Source organism: Gopherus flavomarginatus, chromosome 5 (genome assembly GCF_025201925.1).
Source record: "Gopherus flavomarginatus isolate rGopFla2 chromosome 5, rGopFla2.mat.asm, whole genome shotgun sequence".
Classification (NCBI taxonomy): domain Eukaryota; kingdom Metazoa; phylum Chordata; order Testudines; family Testudinidae; genus Gopherus; species Gopherus flavomarginatus.
Window position 1 is genome coordinate 140,669,215 of NC_066621.1, and position 24,931 is coordinate 140,694,145.

General features: G+C 41.8%; 1 protein-coding gene across 3 annotated transcripts in view; it reads right to left on the reverse strand.

Moving 5' to 3' along the window:
- Positions 1-24,931, reverse strand: part of PPP1R13B (protein phosphatase 1 regulatory subunit 13B) — a 128,818-nt gene that overhangs the window by 76,886 nt on the left and 27,001 nt on the right. For all 3 annotated transcript variants that reach the window (XM_050954113.1, XM_050954112.1, XM_050954114.1), the window contains exon 2: positions 9,975-10,122. In XM_050954113.1, the coding sequence (XP_050810070.1) occupies positions 9,975-10,122 (148 nt within the window). The remainder of the gene's footprint in view (positions 1-9,974; positions 10,123-24,931) is intronic.

Here is a 24,931-nt window from a genome sequence, read left to right on the forward strand (position 1 = left end):
CAGGCAATCATCAAATGATCCATCCCATGTGGTTCGCTCCCAGCTTCTGGCAAACAGGGGCTAGGGACACTCAGAACACTGTGTTGCATCCCTGCCCATCCCGGCTAGTAGCTATTGATGCACCTATCTTCCATGAGCTTATCTAGTTCTTTTTATATGCCTGTTATAGTTTTGGCCTTTACAACATCACCCGTCAATCAGTTTCACAGGTTGACTGTGCGTTTATGAAGAAGTACTTCCTTTTTTGTTTTAAAGCTGCTGCCTATTCATTTCGTTAGATGACCCCTAGTTCTTGTGTTATGAGTAAATAACATTCCCTTATTCGCTTTCTCCACACCAGTCAAGATTTTATAGACCTCTACCATATCCCCCCTTAGTCATCTCTTTTCCAAACTGAAAAGAGACAGTCTTTTTAATCTCTCCGCATATGGAAACTATTCCATACGCCCATATCATTTCTGTTGCCCTTCTCTGTACCTTTTCCAATTCTAACACATCTTTTTTGAGATGGGGTGACTAAAATTGCACACAGTATTCGAGAGATGAGCATACCATGAATTTCTACAGAGGCATTATATTTTCTGTCTTATCTATCCTTTTCCTAATGGTTCCTAACATTGTTAGCTTTTTTGAATGCCATTGCACATTGTCCAAAAACAGCAGCTCAACTATCCACAATTGTAAGATCTCTTTCTTGAGCGGTAACAGCTAATTTAGACTCTCATCATTTTATATGTATAGTTAGGATTATGTTGCCCAATGCGCATTAGTTTCTATTTATCAACACTGAATTTCATCTGTCAGTTTCTTGCCCAGTCATCCAGTTTTGTGAGATCCCAACTCTTCGCAATCTGCTTTGGACTTAACTATAACGAATAATTTTGTACCATCTGCAAATTCTGACACATCACTGTTTACCTCTTTTTCTAGATCACTTCTGAATATGTTGAACAGCACTGCTGCCAGTACAGACCCCCTGAGAGAAACCACTATTTACCTCTCTCCATTTCTGAAAACCAACTGTTTATTCTTACCTTTTGTTTCTTGTATTTTAAATAATTACTGATCCAAGAAAGGACCTTCCCTCTTATCCCATGACTGCTTACTTTGATTAAGAGCCTTTGGTAAGGGACCTTGTCAAAGGCTTTATGAAAGTCCCAGTATCCTCTATCCACTGGATCGCCCTTGTCCATGTTTGTTGACCCCCTCAAAGAATTCTAATACATTGGTGAGACAAATTCCCTTTACAAAAGCCATGTTGACTCTTCCTCAGCAAATCATGTTCATCTATGTGTCTGATAATTCTGTTTAACATAAATTCAATGAATTTGCCTTGTACTGAAGTTAGGCGTAGCAGCCCTGGAATTGCTAGGATTGCCTCTGGAGTCTTTTAAAAATTGGCATCACATTAGCTATCCTACAGTTATCTGGTACAGAAGCTAATTTAAATGATAGGTTACATATCACAGTCAGTAGTTCTGCAATTTCATATTTGAGTTCCTTCAGAACTCTTGGGTGAATATCATCTGGTCCTGATGACTTATTGATCAATTTGTTCCAAAACCTTCTCTAATGATACCTCAATGTTGGACAGTTCCTCAGATATGTCACCTAAAAAGAATAGTTCAGGGGTAGAAATCTCCCTCACATCCTCTGCAGTGAACACTGATGCAAAGAATTAATTTAGCTTCTCAGCAACAGCTTTATTTTCCTTGAGTGCTCCTTTAGCATCTTGATCGTCCAGTGACCCCACTGATTGTTCAGGAGGCTTCCTGCTTCTGATGTTCTTAAATTTTTTGCTGTTAGTTTTTGAGTCTTTGGCTAGTTGCTCTTCAAATTTTTTTTCAGCCTGCCTAATTATACTTTTACACTTGATTTGTGTTTAGGCTCCTTTCTATTTTCTTCAGTAGGATTTAACTTCCAATTTTTAAAGGATGCCTTTTTGCCTCTAAACACTTTTTACTTTGGTGGCACTTTTTTGGTCCTCTATGTTTTTTTAATTTGGGGTATTTACTTAATTTGAGCCTCAAATATGGTATTTTTAAAAAGTTTCCATGCTGTTTGCAGGCATTTCACTTTTGTGGTTATACCTTTTAACTTCTGTTTCCTTATTTTTGTGCAGTCCTCTTAAATGCTATTGTGGTGGGCTTCTTTGGTGTTCCCTGCACCAGGGATGTTAAATTTAATTATATTATGATAGCTATTAACAAATGGTTCAGCTATATACACCTCTTGGGCCAGATCCTGGACTCCACATAGGAGTGAATCAAGAATTGCCTCTCCTCTTGTGAGTTCCAGGACTAGCTGCTCCAAGAAACAGTCATTGATGATGTCAAGAAACTTTATCTCTGTATCCTATCTTGAGGTGACATGTACCCAGTCAATATAGGGATAACTGAAATCCCCCATTATTACTGAGGTTGGTGGGGGGTTTTTTTGTTGTGGGGGGGTGGCTACAAGTAAAAATCAATTGATGGCACTTAGGAAAGACTGATTCAGGAATGGTCTTTTAACCTTATATTTCTTAGGACCATCTGAATAGGAAACGTCAGAGATGCTCTCAATTTTAGAAGGAGAATGCATTTGTTCTCATGTCACAGTAACCATAATGACCATAACACAGATAACATGAGAGAGTCAAAACATTTTCCCTTCCCAAAGTTTCAGATTATTTAAACAAGAGTTAAGGAAGTAAGTCTGGAGGGGGGGGAACGGACAGGGAAAGGGAGGGACTTAATCAACAATTTACTTGAACTTCACCACACTGAAATAAGGAAGTTAAAGTTTAAAAAGATACAACATAAAAGGATTGTTGGTAGATGGGTTGTAGACTCATCAAGAACTGTGAAAGCTTAACTTTCAGTTTATTAGCTTTGAAAAGGTCTGTGTGCCACTTTATATAGATATATTTTAATTACTTACGTAACTAAGTGGTTATTTTAAAAATGTTGCTTATAAGTTTTGTGGGTTTTTTTTTTAAATAAAATCTACCAGATTTCCAAATTTGGCTCAATTAATGGGATTAAAGGTTCATTCTCAGAAAACATTTCTTTTTAAGTCTCAACAGATCTCTCTCTCTCTCTCTCATATTTCTAAAGGTGGAAACTACCTTTTTTACCCTCAGGTCAAAATGCTCTGAAGAAAAAAAGCACTTTTCAGTCATCTCTTGAGCAAAAACTTCCTCTTCAGCTCCCATGCTTCTCTATAGAGAAGCCAGATGGAAGCTCTTTGTGCTTGTTTCTCAAATTGCTTTCTTAATTTTTTTCCCCCCCTGTTCTTTGTACATTTATCCTTGATCCATCTTATAACAAAGATGAAGGAGGAACCCACTATCTCCTTTACTGCTTAGAAGATATAGCGAGCAGAAAGAGCAGTCTGTAGACTGTTGTGAAGGAACATGAGTGGCAGTGAGTCCCCTCCCATTGGAGCACAAGGGAATTTAAGCCACAGGCATGGATCAAGAAACACTTCTGACGAAAATCTCCAAACAAGAGTGCACAGGCACATACACATCCCGACATGGAGCACCCCTAAGGACACTAATCAAAGAGTATATTGTTTTCCCATGTTAAAAAATTCAGACAGAGACACTTCTGCATGCCTATGGTTTGAGGAAGGCACTTTATATTTGGCAGCAGTGTGGCTTGTGTGTGAGGGATTTGCCTTCCTCCGAAAATATTGCAAATTACAAACCTTTGAAAAAAATTCTCAGTTTGCATATGCTCAGTACAGATTTATTAGCCCTTCATATCTAGAGTCTCAAAAGATTATATTTGTGCCATAATGCCGTGAATCTGTACCTCAAAGTAACACCCTTGAACCCTCATATTCACCACTGTCATGTTTTGTACAACGCACGTTTTGTGAGGTACCATTTTAAAGTCTTGATCTGCTGAACCTTAATATCCTGTTGAATTGTATATACTATCATTGTATGTGACATTACGAAGTATTACTGTGTGCGTTACTGAAAAATGTTTGAGGTTGGGAGATGCCCACAGCTGGCCTTTCCGTAAGGACAAAGGAGCAACTATCACTGGCCAGACAGGTATCCAGGCCAAACATGAATCCACTCTCCCACAGGCTCCTTGGAGAGGGCACATATGCAATGAGGACTGCCTGACCCCCAGTGTCACAGCCAGGATCTTCTTAGCAAATGGAAGAAATTGCAAAAAAAAAAAAAAAAGGGACAGTGACATAGTCACTTGGCTTCTTTCCTCCCACATCTCAATACCTGGAAGACAAAGATTTTGAACCGAGGAGACTGGTCCCAGGCTGGGAAGGGAATCCAGCCTGTGTGTTGAGAACTGAGTTGCCAATAACATCTGTCAGGACAAGAGACTGTTTGACTCAGATCTTGCTTAGTCTGGAGAATTTAGGCTGCAAACTTATTTTTATTTGTTAGATAAACTCTGAACTCTATATTTGCTACTTACAATCAATCACTTATTCTTTGTACTTCATAAATCTGTTTTATATATTTTAACCTAAAACAGTACAGGGAATCTCAGCACAGATTATGGAGCATGTCCACCTTCCTTTGAAGAAGGGACTAATGAGCTTGCACTGTCCAAGGGAATCTTGAGCAGGGTAAGACTTTCCGGAGTGCCAAACTGGGGGCTGAGGGATTTGGCTGGGACTTCTCTCTGATTCATGAGTGGCTCAAGGAGCATTCAAACTAATTTAGCTGGGTGTAGGACTCCACCTACTGATGACTGAGGGATCACAGGACCAGGAGGAGTTTGCTGCTTGTCACAGTCATAGCTTTATGAGCTACGACCAAGGCTGGATTGTTAAGGAGGCACAGAAGTCTTCCCAGATCGAGGCTGCATCCTGGAGATTGTCACAAATGTATACACACGAAGCCGCCCAACTTTTTTTTCTTAAACATATAACGTTTGATACATGTGTGAGGGAGAAAAATAATTAAACCTGGATTAGAGAGGCTGAGTTAATTTCATAAATCTAATTCTCTACCCTTACAATAGGAAACTCCAAGGCACAGAGTTCATGAGTGTCCTATTGTTGTAGGAAAGTAGACAAAAAGCTTAGGGTAAAATTCCTATTAGGGTGACTCAAAGGAGATATTGTGGAGGGCACATTCCTAATTTCCTACTTGTTAATACAATAGGGCTGTTCTAGGCCTCCAGAAGTAGGGGAATTCCACGTACTAGGTAAATAAGGGTTCTCCTTTTCCCTTAAACAGGTGAAAAATATTCTGCCTTCTGTCTTGTTATGAGTCCTAATAGCCTTTTCCTTCATTTCTACTTGACCAATACCTTATTTTTATATGTTTCATTTTACTGGAAAACATAATGGAAAAAAAATACCCAGAGAGTCTTAATCAAGGATCTCTGATAAGCTTTGCTTCACTTATGAAAGCGCTTTCATTCCAGGCGATTTAATGCAAGCAACAGTGAAGCTAAGACCATCATACCCATGACCCTGACAATGGCAACAAGGAGTACATACACTAACCCAGAGGAGAGTTACAAAAAAGAGGCACAAACCCAAAATTGATTCAGAGTTCTAAACTTAAATTTCACCAACCAACGGCATCAAGTGTGGACTCCTCAGGCACTTTAACAGCCTTAACACAGAGAGTCACAGTACTGTTGGGTATTCTGGTCTATCTTGCCCCACGAAGCTGAATGTCTCCTTTGGACAGATGGCCCCTTACACCAAGAATCACTGCAATATTCAAGTTACTCCTGATCCCAAAAATCACTTGTTCCAGGTAAACTGCACTTTACATCTCAAAGACAATTCTTGTAACCAATTCTATAGTAAACTAGAAGAAAATTTATTAAATAGGAAAGGCAATTAGATTGTTATTTACAAGGTTAAAACAAGTAAACAGACAGACACGAATGAATTACAGTCTTAGGTTTAAGAGCATAAGAATAGCCATACTGGGTCAGATCAAAGGTATATCTAGCAGAGTATCCAGTCTTCCAACAGTGGCCAATGCCAGTACCTCAGAGGGAATGAGCAGAACAGGAAATCAAGTGATCCATCTCCTGTTGCCCATTCCTAGCTTCTGGCAAACAAAGGCTAGAGACACCATCCCTGTCCATAAATGATTACCACCTAGCATGTGTTTATCCTCCAGGAATTTATTCTTTTTTGAACCCTGTTTCAATGTTCACCTTCACAACACCGTCTGGCAGAGTTCCACAGGCTGACTGTGCACTGTGTGAAGAAATACTTCCTATTTTGTTTTAAACCTGCTGCTTATTCATTGCATTTGGTGACCCTAGTTCTTGTGTTATGAGAGAGTAAATAATACTTCCTTATTTACCTTCTCCACACCAGTCATGATTTTATAGACCTCTATCATATTCCCCCTTAGTCATCTTTTACAAGCTGAAAAGTCCCAGTCTTATTAATCTCTCCTCATATGGAACAGCTTCCATATCCTAATCATTTTTGTTGCCCTTCTCTGTACCTTTTGCAATTCCAATACATTTTTTGAGATGGGGAAACCTGATCTGTACACAGTAATCAAGATGTAGGCGTACCATGGATTTATACAGAGGCAATAAGATTTTTCTATTTTATTATTTAAACCTTTAAGGATTCCCAACCTTTTGTTCATTTTTTTGACTGCTGCTGCACATTGAATGTATAGTTTTCAGAGAACTGTCCACAACAATGTCAAGATCTGAGAGTTAACAGCTAGTTTATACCCAGTCATTTTATGTGTATAGTTGGAATGATGTTTTCCAACATTAACTACTTTGCATTTATCAACATTGAATTTTATCTGCCATTTCGGTGCCCAGTCTCCCAAAAGGTGATATAGGCTTCTATATTCAGCAACCTCTATTTGTCCTTGAGAGCTAACCCAGGCTCAGCAGCTGATTATCTTTTGCTTATGCCTAGAAACACTTTGCCCCCACCCCCAAGTCCAAGCAGCAGAGAAATCCTTGATTCCTTTGGTTTTGGGTTTATCCCCCTCCTGCCATGTGCTTTGAGCCACAAAGTCAGCTGATAGGTGGGGTTGACGTGCATGAGACTTCTTCCGGGCGAGGAGAGCAAAAACAATATGAGTAGTTAGTCCTGATGATGGTTTGTCAGTCCAGATATAGGGAGTTGTAAGAGCCAGAGCCCTCTGGTACCGATGGGTCTCCTCTTTCAGGTGGGGCATAACAATTTCTGTAGAAGAGTAGCTTTTCATGCTGCTAATTGATATCCCCCTCCTGTATTGTGAGCTTCTGTGAATCACCAAACCACCTCTCAAACAGATAATACATTACAATATTACTTGGAGGGAATTCTGCACACTATTTTAAAACTCTGCAAATTTTCTTGGTCAATAAATAAATGTGGAGGCTCCAGCATAGCAGCAGGGAGCATAGGTGACAAGCTTCACAGAGATGAGAGATAACTCTTCAGCCCCACCCCAGCACATGGACTCAATGGTGAGGCTGCACCCAAATCTGACACAAAGCAAAGGCTGAGCCTCCCCCAGAGTCTGTGTCCAGGTGAGTTCTTAATTTCTGGCCCAGAATTCCCTCAGGAGTAGCAAGTGAAGCAACTCACCAGAGGCAACTTGTCAGGCTCAATAGGTGTGAGCAGGCAGGCTCAGCCTGGCAGAATCAAATGTGGAGGGGCTTAGTGGGGGAGAAATCCAGATAAGAGGGTTCTATGTGGTGGAGCAATCTGGTTGCATAGGGGCTTGTTGCAGGGGGAGGTGGGGGCAGGTCTGGGTGGCTCAGCAGGGGAGTGGGTCTTGGTGGGATGGGGTCCAGGTACAGCTGACTGAAGCTCAGCTGGGTGGGGGTGCAGGAGGCTTGTGGAGTGGTCCAGATGCATCAGGATGGGGGTTCGAGTGCACAGGGATCAGCAGGGGTGTGGTCTGAATGCAGGGTGTGGGGCAGACAGGGGAGCAGCTCCCTGTACAGTGACCCAGGGCTGAGGAGCAAAAGGGGCAGGATGCAAGGTGAGGGTGTGGAGCTAGGGGAGGTTTCTAGGGGCGGGTCTGACCTGGACCCAAGCAATCCGTGCAGGAGGGGAAGTGTGCTTCTCCCTCGCCTTCAGCCCAGCTAGGACTAATAGCTCAGCCCAGAGTAGGTAGCAGGTCAGGTGTGGATGGCTCCAGATGCAGGGGATGAGGCTCGTGGAGGGTCCATATGCATGGATGTGAGGCAAATGGCCCTGCCACCCCAGTCATTTACCTCTCCGGGTGCCTGAAACATGTCCATGCTGCTGGGGAAAGGTGCATGACTGCTCTTGCAGCTTCCCTCTGCTTCCCTGAAAGAAATCTGCACGGGACACGAATTCTGGGGATTATGGGACGTTTCTGGAAGCCGATCAGAGCGCAGTAATGCAACACCTCATTCACACTGGCACTGCAGCACTCCAGAGGGGGTGTAGCAAACATTATTCCTCTTGCCGAGGTGAAGTACCACAAGCGTTCTAGCCATGGAGTCAGAGCGCTCTACGTGCCTTGCTAGTGTAGACAGGGAGTTAGCTAGTGCACACAGGGCTCCTTTATTGCACACTAACTCGCAAGTATAGCCAAGCCCAAAGAAAAACAAGAAGAGTATTGGACCTAAATGTATTATCTCTTCAAACTTAGTGGCAATGAATTTGACAATAATGCACTTAGCAATAGTAAGTAAAGTTAAAGGACATGTTCTACCCCCAATCCTTTGCAAACCTTCCACTGACATCACTAGGAGTCCTGCTGAGGCTAGTATAAACAGACGAGTTGGACTAAATTTATACTCCAGCCCTTGGACACAATTCAAAATGGAATGTAGACTCTACACAGAGCCATGAGGTAATTAAGACAAATACCATACAGTGCTGTGGGGGAGAGGGGAAGACACATTAGGTCTCACAGTGCCATTCACAGGAGTGAATAAAGAATTATAGAGATACTTTAAGTTTTGCATTTTTACTCCCCTCACAGGAGAAATAATGCACTGTACATTTACACTTAAGCTTGGAGCTGGATTTCTAAAAGCCCAGTATTGTGCACACCCAACCTGTGAGTAACTCAACATGGGAGCTGTGCCCATAAAAGGAGCACACACAAATGCTAGATGTGGGTTCTCATCTGGTAGGAGAAGACACATTGAGATACCTCTCACCTTTATAGAATCTTGAAATTAAAAGAGAATAGGACTTTAGTATTATGTGAACAGCTTACTCTGGAAGAGCTCTACAGATGTCTGAAGAATGCCACTCAGTCTTCCCCAATCACAAAGCAAGGCTACAGAAGTTAGGAAGGGAGATTTCATGATTTAGGTTACACAAGGAGACTGGGACATGTATGGGGGGAAAAAAAACAAATAAACAAACAAACAAACAAAACAAACAAACACACACTTCTTTATGGAAAATTAGATACAAGACATCACAACCCAGAGCCAGAAGCACTGGCTATCACCAGAAATTAAGCTTCCATGAAAAGAGGAAGATAGAGTGCAGCAGCACAGCTGAGCTGTGCTGCATATTATCTCTATCTCTATCTTCCCATTGGTCTCAAGCAAGTTCATACTCAGCACGCGTCAACCATGCCGCCACCCATGCTATTGTAGCTACACTGCTATTTATACATGAGCTAGCTCAGTGAGAGCTGGCATGAATGTGTATACATAAGCAAGGTAATCACAAGCCCAAAATGAATAAATTTACAAAACTAAATTTCTGCTTAAGTAAAAATGTTCAGTATTACTGTTTAGACTAAAAATCTGAAAAGTCTCACATAACCTTAGAGACATTTATTATTTGTCTCCTGCATTCCACGTACATTTTATTAAAATATTCCAAGCTAGGAAGGGACAAGGGAAAAAAAATTAGCAAGGGTTATATTTATCTTTAAAGCTGTGACATTTTGAAGTCTTACTATTCTGCAAAAATTCTCTAGCAAAAGCAAAATACAACTAAAAATCACTAATAAACCTACATTTGTATCTTAAAATATGAAATTTATATCTGTTACCAAAGAACACTTCACTTACCATTTCCACGCCACACTTCAGCCAGATGGCAACTTCCTTCACCGGGTTCTTTGCAGAACTCCACAACATCTCGACAGGTTGTTTCTGGTGTAATTGGAACTTCTGTCAAAATCTGTTCATTGTTGCTCAAGAACACAGTTAATATCATCTGAAAGAGAAAAGTGATACAACAATAATTAAAAAACAATGCCAAACAGGAATAGAGCCCAGTTTTATACCATCCTCCTTTAAACTGATATGAAAGTTTCCTGACACTTCCTATTTAAAGACCCCATTTTCAATTCCTTGAACTGTTTGGAATGAAACGTTCTATCTTGGGTGTCTGCCTCAAGCTGAGTATTTCTTTTTTTATATAAAGTTCCAGCCAAAATGGTTCAGCTGGTGCCGAAAGTGAAGGACAAAACTATTTTTGTCCTGTATTAAAAGATTCTCAAGACCTTTTCTTTGAAATATTCTAGCACCCCCAATCTTTGGAGCAGGAACTTGAAATTTAAGGGTGCCTTTGGTGTCAGATTTGCTTTTGCCATCCCTGTGAAAATCCACCTAAATTTGACCAACCTATACATTTTGGAAAAACCAGAACAAAACACATCCAGTTTGCACATGTCCAGCAAACCTGCTAACATCTAAAAAACGAACCACTTCAAAGATTCCCTCCTTACCAAGCTAACTAGATTGCATACATGCCATTCCCACAGAGACTGAGCATGTTCTATGCACTCCCTTGCAGCCCCCATTAGCAAGCCATCCCTACAGAGCAAATGAGCACATGCACTCCAACCAGGGAGTACAAGGTGAAGCTGGACTTTTCCTTGTCATGGCTCCTGCCTTCAGGCCAGGGTGTAGCCAGTCCCTAGAAGTGACAGCATAGGCAGCAGGTATAATAAGCCAGCACAGGCTGTGCCTCGCCTCCTGAGACAGCAGCCATCTGCGTCTTTCTGACAAACTACTTGAGCTTTTTATATGCTCTAGCCACCCTGGAACCTGCCTGGGTGATAGTATCTGCTTCTCAGCTTCCCGGATTCATCAGTAATCTCCCTGGGGAAAAGCAGATGCTGCCTTCTCAGCAGCACCAGAACCTGCATGGAACATATAAAAAAAACCTCAGGTGGTTCATCAGGAAGAGATGCGCTTTTCCCATGAGGCAGCTGTAGCCTCAGAGGGGAGGCGAAGCAAAGCAAAGCTGGGGGCGCCTCTGGTGGATCTAAAGATGCCAACTCTGCCGATATTCACAGTGATCATCAATATGCTGTTACATGATGGAATTTGTTTTTTCAGTACACTTCTTAAAAAGCTAGGAAGCTACAGACACACAAAACCACAGTGAAATATTAAGGTTGCAACTTCAAGCATTCAGAAGTTAGGAAGTGTCACAACAAGGTTACCTATGTGAATGCATTAAGATACAGTTTTTAATTAAATTATCAGATAATTTTTCCACAGGTCCCCTGCCTCCTTCAGTGCACTGGATGGATCTGCTCAGGGTGTGAATCAGGGTTGTTTTAAAGGAGTCTGTCTGTAGGACCCCCTGCCTCATTTGTTGATGAAGTTGAAAGATGGGCAGTGAATGATTTTGGAAAGAAAAAGGAAGGTCTCACAGTTAAGGAAGTTGAATACTGTCCCAGTGAACTGGATTCTATCCCTGCCTCGGTCAGAGAATTCCTGTGTGATACTAATCAACTCACTTACCAAAAAAAAAAAAATAAAATAAAATAAAATAAAAATAAAAAAAATTCAGATACGATCACTGCTTGTTCCTCATTCTATGGGTGCCACACTAGAGTCCCCAGGGCAAGGGTCTAAAACTCAATTTACCTTAGAGCCAGCACCAGTCCTCAAATCCTCCCAGTGGGCCAATAATGTCACTCATGCCACCCAGAATGTGCCCCCCCAAACTCTTCCCCCCACCTGCCTAAGGCTCTGGGAGGGAGTTTGGGTTGGTGAGGTGGTCTAGGGTAGGGGATTGGGGTGAAAGGTTGGGCTCTGGGAAGAAGTTTGAGTGGGGGAGGGGGTCTGGGGCACAGGCTCTGGGATGGAGTTTGGGCACTGGGTGCAGGTTCTGGGCTGGGGCAAGAGGTAGGGGTGCAGGAGGAAGAGTGGGGTTAAAGGTTCTGGGAGGGAGGAGGGGGGAGAGGGTCAGGGGGCTATGGCGCTTACCTGCGGCTCCAAGGCAGGTTGGGTGGGCCTCGGTGGGCTGCTGCCCCCAGGCACTGAGCCCGTAGCTTCCCATTGGCCGCAGGGGCACTTAGGGCAGGGGCAGCGCATGGAGGCACAGCCCCGCCCTGCCCTGGGGCTGCAGGGAGGGGCCAGCGGCCACATGGAGCAAACTTGCACCAAAACTTGCAGGAAGCTGCTCAGCTCTGCAGTGCTGCTGGTGGTGGGTGAGACCCTGGCCATTTTAAATCAGCTGGGGGACGCACAGGGAAGGAGAGTGTCATGGGGCAACAAGTGGGGCCAAGGCAGAGACCCAACCCCAAAACTGCTGGAGCCCCACAGGTCACACTGGGTAGGTTCTCAGGCTGCAAATGGCCCATGGGCTTGGACTTTGAGACCACTGCCCTAAGGTCAAATGTGCATAAGTGCTGAGCACTTGGGCTGCAGTTGAAATCAATGGCAGCTGGGCTGGAATATACAGAGTGCTATATAGTGCTAAATATTCTGAAAAATCAGGTCCTAGGTAACTCAAATTAGGCACCCTTAGTCTGTAAAAGAGGGTAACACCACCCACTCACAGGAGTTTTATGAAGAATCAATGTTTGTGAAACATTACTGCAGTTGAGAGCCATAAGAGTTTGAGGAAGTTAATGGTTTACAGAGCAAGGTTTACATCAGTGGTTCTCAAACTTTTGTACTAGTGACCCCTTTCACATAGCAAGCCTACGTGCGACCCCTTCTTATAAATCAAAAACACACACACAAACACCATTATAAATGCTGGAGGCAAAGCAAGGTTTGGGGTGGAGGCTGACAGCTCGCAACACCTCCATATAATAATCTTGTGACCCCCTGAGGGTCCTGACCCACAGTTAGAGAACCCCTGGTTTACACAGTATGCACTGTGCAGTAAAAGGCCTAGGGCTACACATTGAACAATGAAGGTGAGAAGGTATAGAATATTTTTGTTTCATTAAATGAGTGCCATCCATCCGAATAGACTTACATTTCCCAGGATAAAAATTCAATACTTACACTCATAACAATCTCTATTCACAGACCTCGCACAACTTTCTGAAAGGGGATGATATTTGCATAGTTTTGTAGCCAGAAACTGAGACAATAAGTCAGGGCTAGGCAACCTATGGCACGCGTGCCAAAGGCAGCACACGAGCTGATTTTCAGTGGCACTCACACTGCCTGGGTCCTGGCCACCGGTCTGGGGGCTCTGCATTTTAATTTTAAATGATGTGTCAAACCTAGTTTACTTTACATACAACAATAGTTTAGTTAGTTATATATTATATAGACTTATAGAAAGACCTTCTAAAAAACAACCTTAAAATGTATTACTGGCACGCGAAACCTTAAATTAGCGTGAATAAATGAAGACTCGGCACACCACTTCTGAAAGGTTGCCAACCCCTGCAGTAAGTGATTCAAAACTGCAAAGAAGTGGCTACAGTAGAAGCCAAATTTCCCAGCTTTTAGCTTTTTGCTCAGTCCTCTATACTACTGTTGCCCTTCAGCCATCTCCTCCCCAATATACTGGGGTCTTTGAAGCCAATACGTTTCAGTGTTGGAAAGGTACTAATCTAAAGATGAGCCTACACTGGACAAATTCAGACCTGCAATTCTCCACCAATGGTAACAACGTTGGAAGCTATAGTGTAGATGAGATGTAGCCATCTTTTGAGTAGATACAGTGTGTTTAAAAAAAACAAAAAAAAACCACCACGCTTGTACCTACACAATAGCTTCAACTATCATTAGCACTGACGGTGAATTAAATATTTGACTTTTCCTAGGATAGACAAGACTCAGACATGATCACAGTATTCCAGGGCTGTGGAATTTATTGCAGAATTCACCCTTTGTACCTGAATATTTTAGTGGAATCTTGATTTAAAAAAAAATATTAAGACTCAAGTTCCCAGTCTTTCTGGTTATGAAATTTGTAACCATGACATGAAAAATAGTGTAAAATCAATACAATGGTACCTGCCTGCATCTGCAGACAGCCTAAACAAAAAAAAAAAAACAAAAAAAAACCACACAGTCTTGTGAAGTATGATCTGCCCCATTCATCTCAAATCGGGTCACCATGAATTTTACAGTATGCAATTTGACATTTTCCCCACTACGACATGGAATTCAGCCTGCCAACAAAATTCACCATTTTTACTGCATTTAAGTGCCTAATTTTTATTTATTTTTTTCTATCTACCTGCCCTTCTGGGACCTGCCTTCAACTTTCTGTTGTTCTGCAGCTTTCACCACAATGTTCCTTGCACTGTTTCATATAGCCAGGATAGGGAACCAGTGCGGAGTTTAACTTGCAACTGGGGACCAGAAGTATAGGGAGAAAGCTAGGCAGCCCAGAGAATAGTGCAGCAACTGAGGCCTTCAGACAGGCAAATATGCTGCTGAAACAACTATAAGCTTTCCAAATACATATGGATAGGAAAGAAGTGTGGAACAGATCTCCTGGAGAACACAGGGAAAACAATTTTCAAAAACAATTATGGTTGAAAATAAAAAAAGTTTTGCATCAGTATTTTCAACTGTGAGCCATATCTATGTGTGACTGGGTGTGGATGAGGGGATCATAATGACAGATATTTCCTGGTGATAAATTCTGAAGCAACATTCATTTATTCTAAGAGCTTCCACCTCAGATTTTGAACCAGTGTGTCCATTAGGCCCTGTCCATATGGAATATTTTAATCCTTATGGAAAATGCTTCTTTACCTCTTCGCTAAATCATGGAGGAATTAGCAAGTCCTTATCTATGGATAATGGGGTTTCAAATGGAAACAACTTCAAAATACCTGCTCCTGCTACGAGATTGTTGCTGTTCCTGATAAAGCAGGATTTTGCCACTTTAATCCATGCTTTCATATCCTTCCTGCTTGATTAGTGCAATTCACGATACTTGGGAACAATGCCACAATGAGGATGAACCAAAAATATTCATGAGTAAACCATCTCTGGACCACAATACTTGCATTGGTTCCTTGCTCAATACCAAGTTAAGTTTCAGATGTCGCTCTTATTTTCTTTGCTCTCCATGGGCTGAGGGTCTCTAAGAAACTGCCTTTACCTCTGCACCTAATATTTACCACATCAGCTGCATGTCTCAGGAACACTAACTATCTAGATCAAGAGGAAAACTAACAGGAGACAGCTCTGTTGGCAGCTGGCCTATGACTGGGAAAAACCTTCCTAGGAGAGCCAAGAAAAAAACCACAACCCTTAATTTTAAAATGAAATGCTTCTCCACCATCTCTTCCCACAGTAATATGATTATTTATTATTAATGAGGAGGGGAGGAAAGAGAACATGCAGTATTGTTTGAACTACTTACTAGATCTTGCACTCAGATACTACTTCAGTAAACACAGCAGACAGAGATAAATACATCTTTTCCTTTACGTTGTACTTTTCATTTAGTCGAAAAATATCTGAACTAAATATTTTCTATTACAAATGCTGTGCTGTATTTCTCCAAGATCCAAAGTATTAGATTTGCCAACCAATGTCTTAAACTGTAAGTTTAAAAACAGTGCATAAAATCCTTTTGCTACCTTACCCTTCAGTGATATTTACCAACTTAATCAGTTAACAGGAAAGGCTTTCAGGCTTCAGTGCATTTCAACACAAATGCATGCTTTCTGATGTCCTACTTCCTGAAACTGAAATACTTTCTTGCATTCTGACAGCTTGTTCATATAGTGCTATGCTATTTCGAGATACGTTTTAATGTTATGATATTTAAATAAGTCACATATTAATTTCTTTAACAGGATTCCCACTTTTAACCTAACAAACTGGAAAAAAAAAAAAAAGTTAAATTGGTGGCAGTGTGGGGGATGAAGGGGAAAATTACTCAAGCCTTTTAAAAAGCAGCCTACTACATGGGTTTGCTGTTTTACAAGAAACTGGCCTTTCACCTAAAACTTCATTTCCATTAAAATGAGGTTTCTGACAAACTGAATTATATGAAAATTACATGCAGAAAATGTAATGATATGTCCACATTATATTTTGTCTATTTGGAAAAGTCAGATTAAGAATTACAAAAACTCCACAACAAAAACCAAAAACTGATGATGAAGCAATGGACAGAATAAATTAAAATAAAAATACTAGGGTAGTTAAATGATTTTTAAAAATTAATGATTAATTGCAGTTTTAATGGCACTGTTAAACAGAATACCATTCTGGAAGGTACTTCAGAATCTTAGACATTGGGTCAAGTGCTATAGCTATTTTTAGAAATCATATTCGTACCTTTGTGTTTTGTCAAATCTGCAATGAAAGTGTTCTTAAAAATCAGGAATGGGCAAACTTTTGGCCCAAGGGCCACATCTGGGTGGGGAAATAATATGCAGGGTCATGAATGCAGGGCTGGGGCAGGAGGGAGTGAGAGGTGTAGAAAGGGTGCAGGGCAAGGGGTTGGGTTGCAGAAGTAACAGATTTAAAATCAGTAACTGAGACCATAATCAGGCCCTATATTTTTTTTAAAAAATGTGTTTACAATTGTAACAATTCACAGAGTGCGGGAGGGGACTCAGCGCAGAGAGTTAGTGTGCAGGAGGGTGCAGTGGGGGCTCAAAGCAGGTGGTTAGGGGGCCGAGTACAGGAGGTGTTTGGGGTGCGGGCTCTGGCCCGACACTTGTTACCTCGAGTGACTCTGGGGTGGCAGCAGCGTGCAGCAGGGCTAAGGCAGGCTCCCTGCCTGTCCGCCCTGGCCCTGTGCCGCTCCCGGAAGTGGCCAGCATGTCAAGCAGTGGCTCCTGGGGGTGGAGTGGTATAGGTGGCTATGCTGCATGCATCCCTCACCTGTGGGTACCACCATCAAAGTCCTATTGGCCATGGTTCTCCATTCCTGGCCAATGGGAGCTGGGGCGGGGGGGGGGGGGTGCCTACAGGCGAGGGCAGCGCAAAGAACCTTCTGCTTCCCCCTTCCCGAGGCTGCAGGGACGTGGTGCCGGCCACTTCCAAGAGCTGGACTGAAAGCCCTGATGGGCCAGATCCTGCCTGTGGGCCATAGTTTGCCCTCCCCAGTCTTAAACTGAACATATACTGGGTTGCCATAACATGGAATATATGGCAGAATGAGGGTAAAACCACAGACCAGGAGACATAGTTCTCCTCGAAGGAGTTCAGTGTCACAAATAAAGGGTTTTATCATCAGCATGGAAACATGTCCTCTGGAATGGTGGTCAAAGCATGCTAAAAACATTTGTATGCCCCTTCATAGCTAGTACATAAATAGCTTGCAATGCTGGCTACTGAAGTGCTATGTCACTTTCAGGTGACACTGTAAATATGAAGCAGGCAGCATTACCTCCTGTAAATGTAAACAAACTTGTTTGTCTTAGTGATTGGCTGAGCAAGAAGTAGGACTGATTAGACCCTACAAGTCCAAAGTTTTAGATTGTTACATAAAACTGTTTTTGAGTGCAAACACCAACCAATAACCTACATTTGCAAGTTGCATTATCACAATAAAGAGATTACCTCATACAAGTACTATAGTGCAAACTGAAAAATATTAAATCTTGTTTTTTTTTTAAAGTGTAAATATTTGTAATCTAAAATATAAAATGAACACTGTATATTTTGTATTCTGTGCTTTAATTTAAATCAATATAGTTGAAAATGTGGAAAAAACATCCAAACAAATTTAAATTGGTATTTTAATTGCACTGTTAAATACTGATCACAATTATTTTAATTGAGTTAGTTTTGAGATAAATCACGTGAGTTAATTATCTTTTCTTAGGGCTGTCAATCGCAAGACATTGACTAGTAACTAGATTTTCCTTCCTGTTGTTCCCATTTATCTTTCCTAGTTTTAGATAAAAGTGTAACCAAAATGATGTTCGAGTTCTACCAAATTATCTTGTACAAGTCATTAACTTAGGAAGCATGATCCCAAATATAACTATATATGTAGCTAGACTCTTGTACATATGCATTACTACCATTATCAGACTGCCCCCACACTCACTGTTGTATTCTGGAGGCTCTGGTGTGGAAGGGGCAGACAGAGATAGTGCTCCTCCTTTTCCAAAAGGAAGAAAAGGCAGGGTGAGGTTGATCTGTTCTCAAATATGTTAGCCAGAGACAGAGACAGTAGATTCTAAGCAGAGTTCAAAGATATTTCCATAGAACAATCCCATTTTCCTCTCTTATGTGACACTGGAGAAAAACCTGGGCACTATCCCTACAAAGATCATGACCCCATTCAAAATCTTGGTCCTCACCTTCAAGGCACTTAATGGTTGGGCACAAGGTATCTAAAAATATTGCCTAAAGCTCCAGGATGAGGACTGATCAGCAAACTCTGCCTGTGACCAAACTGAGTTGTCCATTACAAGATGGAGAATTTGCGAATGAGATGGACTGAGTCTCAGGAAAGGTCTAAGACTATAACACAAAACTTCCACGTACTCCCAGAATCACCATAGAAACCACACCTCATTTCATTTCAAGTGCAAGGCACTCTTCAACCTCGCCTTTGCCAACTACAGCCCTGCTACTTGAGGTTGCATTAAAGTTCAGTTTTACCAAGAGCTTTTAAACAAAATAAAGATAGGGCATAAACCAAAACAGATTATAATCGTTATGTTTTATTTACTAAGGAAAAAATAATCAAATGCACAGCTGCAAAATGGGAAATAACTAGCTAGACATTATTGATAAGGTTCTTCGAGTTATAGTAGATCACAAAATTAAATGAGAGAGTCAGAGTCAATGTGATGCAGTTGCAAAAAAAAGTTAATATTCTGGGGTGTATTAGTAGGAATGTTGTAAGTAAGACACAGGAGAGAACATGTGTGTCCGAACTGGACACAGTATGCCAGCTGAGGAGTGCCACCCTTTAAGAAAAAGGTGGACAAATTGAAGAGGTCTAGAGTGACAGCAACAAACATGATAAAAGGTTTAGAAAAACCTGACATATTAAGAAAGGTTTAAAAAGTGGGTGGGCGGGGTGGAGGCAGAGGGCAGGGCAGGGCACAGCACGACACGTTTAGTTTTGAGAAACAACGACTAAAGGCAGACCTGATAGCCCTTAACATATTCAAAGAGACTGTTATAAAGATGGGGATCAACTGTTCTCCGTGCTCACTGAAGTGGGATAAGAAGCAATCTGCTTAATCTGCAGCAATGAAGATTTAGATTAGGTATTAGGAAAAGCTAAATGACTGGTTCCCCCCCAGGATGCCACCTGGAACTGGGGTACAACTGAGTCCTCTGACCCACCAGCCATGGCTCCCTCTCACTGTGCTGCTGTGTCAAGTTGCAAAGCCCTCCAAGCTTTCACTTTCACCAGCATTCAAAGAGGTAGGGACACACCTAGCTGCAGTTACATGCAGGCTCTCTAATCACCAGCCTCAGATCCCAGAGCAATACCATCCTGCCCTGGTTAAATCTGCCCAGTATATAGGTTTATCACCTGGTCCACCTCTCCTTCAGTGTGAAGAAGTCCATGCACACTTGTGGCAACCAAGTTGAGATTTTCCCCAGACACCTTAGTTAAACGCATACTGGTTTGGATTAAAATATAAAAGGATTGATAAGTGATAGCAAACAGATCAAAGCAGATTACCTAGTAAATAAACAAAAATGCAAACTGATCTTAACATACAAGATAGGTAGGATATGAATTAGCAAATTCTCACCCTGAGTGATAAATAGGCTGGCAAACTCTTAAGGCACAAGCGCCTTGGCTTTGCAGCTTGGTTTTCTATACACAGGCTAGAAATCCCTTTAGCCTGGGACCATCACTTCCCCCAGTTCAGTCTTTGTTCCTCAGGTGTATGATGTCATTGTCCCCTTTTATATCTTCTTTCCACTTACTGGAAAGTTCTTTTGCTGTGACTTGGGTCAAACAGTTCCCATTGTGTAGTGCTATCTCTGTGCAGTTTCTGTTATACACAGTTCCTGGGGTAATTCTTGTGCTTATGTGCATTTCCTCAATAAGCCATTAACATTGTTTAGCCTTTTTACTGTTGTACCCGAAAGGCTGCTTGTGGGTGTTTTCAACCTCAACATGTTTCAGTAACACATATATAGCCAAACTTCATAACTTCACATACAATCAAATGAGATATTAATGTCTAGCAGACCAAGACTTTTAGAATTCTCTCTCACAAGGCATACTTCATGCAAAACATATCCTAATTGTAAGACAATGGCGAATAAGCGGGTGCTAGGGCGTCACATTAACTACAAAGATAGTGAAGTTCTGGTATAAGTTTCTAAGGGAGGCTGTAGAATCTCCACCTTTAGGAAGTTTTTAAGAAAAAGGTTAGACAACACACTTGTCAGGGATGGTCAAGGATAGTATACTTGGTCCCACCTCAGCTCAAGGGGCTGTACTAGTTTACCCCTCAAGGTCCCTTCCAGCCCTACATTTCTATGAATGTAGGATAGTGATCTGATTAATGGGGGAAAAAGAAAAAGAAAAAAAAAGGAACAGCAAAAATTCAAGTCATCTTTTGGCAATTTTCCCCCACTGATTATCTCTCCCCCATCCTTCTGCAAGAAATCTAACTCTTGGACATATTTGGTCACACTGTTGCACCTTGTGCGGATTCCCAGACTATCAGTTAGACATTGCCAACATGTGTCTACAGTGCCTTTTAGTGCTTTTGTCATAATAGAAATTGTGTCCCAAGACAACCCCACAAAATTTTAGATTTGAGGACAATCTACCTCCACATAAACACATTTAATTCTGGGTGAAAAAAGAGAAGGGAAGGAGACAGGCACAAAAATATTCTTGTTAACAAGATACACCTATAACCCACAGGAAACAGCCCCAAAAATTGGTTTCCCCTTTCCCAGCTCAGGGGAGTTCATTCTGCAGTCTTAGACTAGCCTCCAAGAGCATTCTCTCTCCTGTACAGATGAGTCTAAAAGGAAACCAGCGCAGAGAGCAGGTTTGATGTGTTTGCAGTAGCTTGTTCTGCTAAAAAGACACATGCTGCAGCAGTCTGTGCTGGTTGGAGTTTCCTAAGTGCTGAAGGCTTCAAGCACAGATGTATCAGACTGTGGTAGTTCAGCCAAGAGCTGACAAAGATGTGAATAACTGAGGTCAGGTCATTGTCTACTAGAAGAAGGTAGAGTCTAAACAATCCGATATGATAGCAGCATTTCTATGTAACAGCTTAGCATCAGGTGAGGAATTCAAGAGTACTCCTAAATTACACTGAATTGGCCAGTTGTGGGTGTACACCTTCGACACACACAGAAAAGACTGGATTATGGCAGAGAACTCTTCAAAGTGCTCTCCTTTGCCCACCACCATCACCTCGGTCTTCCTTAGCGTCAGCCAGCTATTCTTCATCCTTGTGCTGACCTTGTTCAAAACACTGGTCCACCTTGATGATTGTGGTATGGTCACATGTGGTGAAGGAAGTAGAGCTGTGTCTCACCTGCATATTGAGGTCACCTTGAGTCCAGGCTGTCTGACCAGTTCACCTAGTGGTTGCATGGACATGCTGAAAATAACCAGAGAGAACTGATCCTTATGGGCCTCTATAAGTAAGGAGCCTAGTGGGGAGGTGCAGTTCCCCCCTCTCCCCCATCACTACTTACCATCACATCACTTCAGGTAGGGCTTAAGCCATTTTAGTGCATTACCCTGGACCCTTGCCACCTCTCTCAGGCTAGACAGCAGTATCTCATTGTAGATAGTGCTGAACACTTCAGAGGTTCAGGAGGAGGAGAATGAATGCTGTTCTCTATCCATTAGGAAATCATTCATCAGTGCCACAAAAAACAGATTTAGTTTGTTGTCTTGACCTGAATCCAGAATATTAGATTCAGTTCAATGAGCTTGTAGATAGCCTTTGAGTAACTTCTGTAACTTCTGTATGAGCCTGCTAAGGAACAGGAGGTTTGTCACTGGGCAGTAGTTTGCTACAACCAATACTCCCCTGAAGATGTCCAGATAACCTAGTTCAAAAACACCTTTCCCACCCTACCCCATATGTACCAGTGAGGGGTTATTCTATTTCTCTATTCTCCAGACTGTTGTTTACCACTCTGCTTCCTGGCTAAAAACTGCACTCCAACTCTGGCTCACTCACCTCCACATTACATGAACCATGCACCAAAATACAACTCACCATTTTGGAGAAGCTGCAGAGCAAGAGGCAGTTTTGGACAGGTTCCAACAGAGAAGGGAGATAGAAAATAAAAAAAAGGTACTTGGCTGCAGCAAAACAGTGAATTCAGTGACCACAATACTAAATTCCATAGCCTCCTGGGAAAAATGCCAAATCACAAAGTTGTGGAATTACAAAATTCATGCGGTCCCCCTAACAGACGTGAATGGAGCAGGTCATACCTTCCAGGGCCAATTTCAGGCTGGCTGTGGAGGATGGCAGACACTGAACTGGTTTACAGTTGTTTCACATTTTCTAGGTTATCTTCAACCATAAAGGCTAGAAATTTTGTAAATTAAAGGTCAGATTCTGTCTCACAATTCTGTGAATTCTTCAGCAAATTCTAATTTGATTCAGTTCAACTCCCGTATACAGACACTACTGTATTGAGTACAGAGAGACAAGGATGGGTGAGGTAATATCTTTTATTGGACCTACTTCTGAACAACAGAACATCTACACCACCACTGTCAACTACACAGTTATTAGCCACACTCAAACTGATTTCAGTATGCACAGCACTGACACAGGGAGCCAAGTATGCATATGCACAAGCAATACACTAATGGTGGCAGCTTTATGCCAACATAATTTGCATCAGGTGCAGGGGAGACTGATTGGGCAGAAAGCCCAAAAAACACTAGCTCTAAAGTGTAACTGACCAATTCATTTCACTGAGTGCTAACTCAGGTGCCAATGATCATACATTAAGTGTCAACATTAGATATTTTACTACTCAGGGCATGCAAGAACGAACTATATTCATATTATGAAATCTCAGTGTTTTCAACTCTCTGGATTTTGTATCAATTGTATTATTCCAGTGCCTAGAAGCCCTACTCGTGTACCAGGATTCCATTGTGCTAGGCACTGTAGGAACACACTAACAAGATGGTACCAGCCCCAAAGAACATACAGTCTAAATATAAAAAGACAGACACCAATGGCTACAGAGACGGAGTACAAGGCAACAATGGGTCAGCATGATAGGCAGTGGTCTCAGAACACCAGCAGCTATTGTCAAGTTTTTTAAGCGGCATCACAGCAAAAGAGTTTTAAGGAAGATTTCAAGAAGATGAGGTAGCAAAATAGAAGTTTATGGGAAGATCTTCTGAAGCATGAGGGACAGCAAGGGAGAAAGTTATGAAGAGGTTTGTGTGAAAATTTTAAACTAGTGGGTATTGGAGACAGGTATCATTGGTCAATTGATGGGGGAAAGAAAACCAACAACTGACATTTCAATAGTAAATGAGGAAAGGATAGCTAGGGTAGGGATACATCATAAAGGACTTGGAAAGCGAAGACAAGCAGCAGCTGCAGAACTTTTGGATGTGCAAGACCACATTCCTGGGTTTGTGGGCCAAGCTTGCCCCAGCCTTCCAATGCAAGAACACTAAAATGAGCTGTGATAAAAAAAAAAATCTGCAATGCCAAATGGCTACTAGTCAGTGAGAATTTTTTTTAAATTGAAAAATTCACTGTGGGGGCCATTGTCATGCAAGTGTGCAGTCAATCATCTCCCATTATGCAGGACTATGACTCAGCAATGTGCATGACATAGTGGATGGATTTGCAGAAACAGACTTCCAGAACTGTGGTGCGGCAATAGATGGCATGCATATCCTTATTTTGACATCAGACCACCCTGCCAGAGTACATCCACAGAAAGGGCTACTTTTCTATGGTTATGGGGACATTTCATCAACATCAGTGTTGGATGGGCAAAGAAGATGCATGACATTCTTCTTTAAGAGAGGACTCCTCAGAAAGCTACAAGCAAGGACTCTCTCTCTCCCAAAAAGCAGATGACCATTGTGATGCTGAAATGCCAAGAGCGATCCTGGGTGACCCAGCCTACCTCTTGAGGATGCTGCTGTATAGCTTCATGAACAACAGCACCAAGGAAAGGTTTAACTACTGGCTGAGAAAGTGCAGAATGACAGTTGAATGCACTTTTTAGTAGGCTGAGGGATGCTGGTATTGTTTAATCAAGATTGGATCTCAGTGGGGAAAAAAAAGCTGCAATGGTTATAGCTGCCTACTGAGTTCTGCATAATATATTTGTGAAGCCAGCGGGAAGGGGAATGGGGGAGACGGAAGAAGAGTTGATGCCAGGGTGCAGGGCAGAGGTGGAGCAGTGTTTGCCGAGTGACTAGTCATACAAAAGGGCTATTAGAAGTGTTCGATGTGGAGCTCTGCAGCTCATGGAGGCTCTGAAAGAGCACTTTACACAAAAAAGTCACATTACTGTGGCTCACTGTCCCTGCGCTTTACCTGGCACTGTTGTTTTGGGGCCCTGTTATGAGTTGTGTGGTGCTTGGTATACATCTCTAAATACAACACTTTCAATTCACCTATTAAAAAATCTTTGTTGTGCTTACTGTATATTCCTGATTATTAAACTGCCACTGATCCTATGAGTTGTGCCACACTGTACAGTAACGAGTGGGTGCTTTTTGAATTGCTAGGCACTCTGCAGCATATGTTGTGAATGAATAAAGGTGAATTATTTTCCATATAGAATTATATTCAATAATAAAATTGGTGCAAAAAAAAGTGCAAAATAAGAGCAAATAGATTAAAAACTTAAGAATGGAACAGAACTTTACAAGGGAA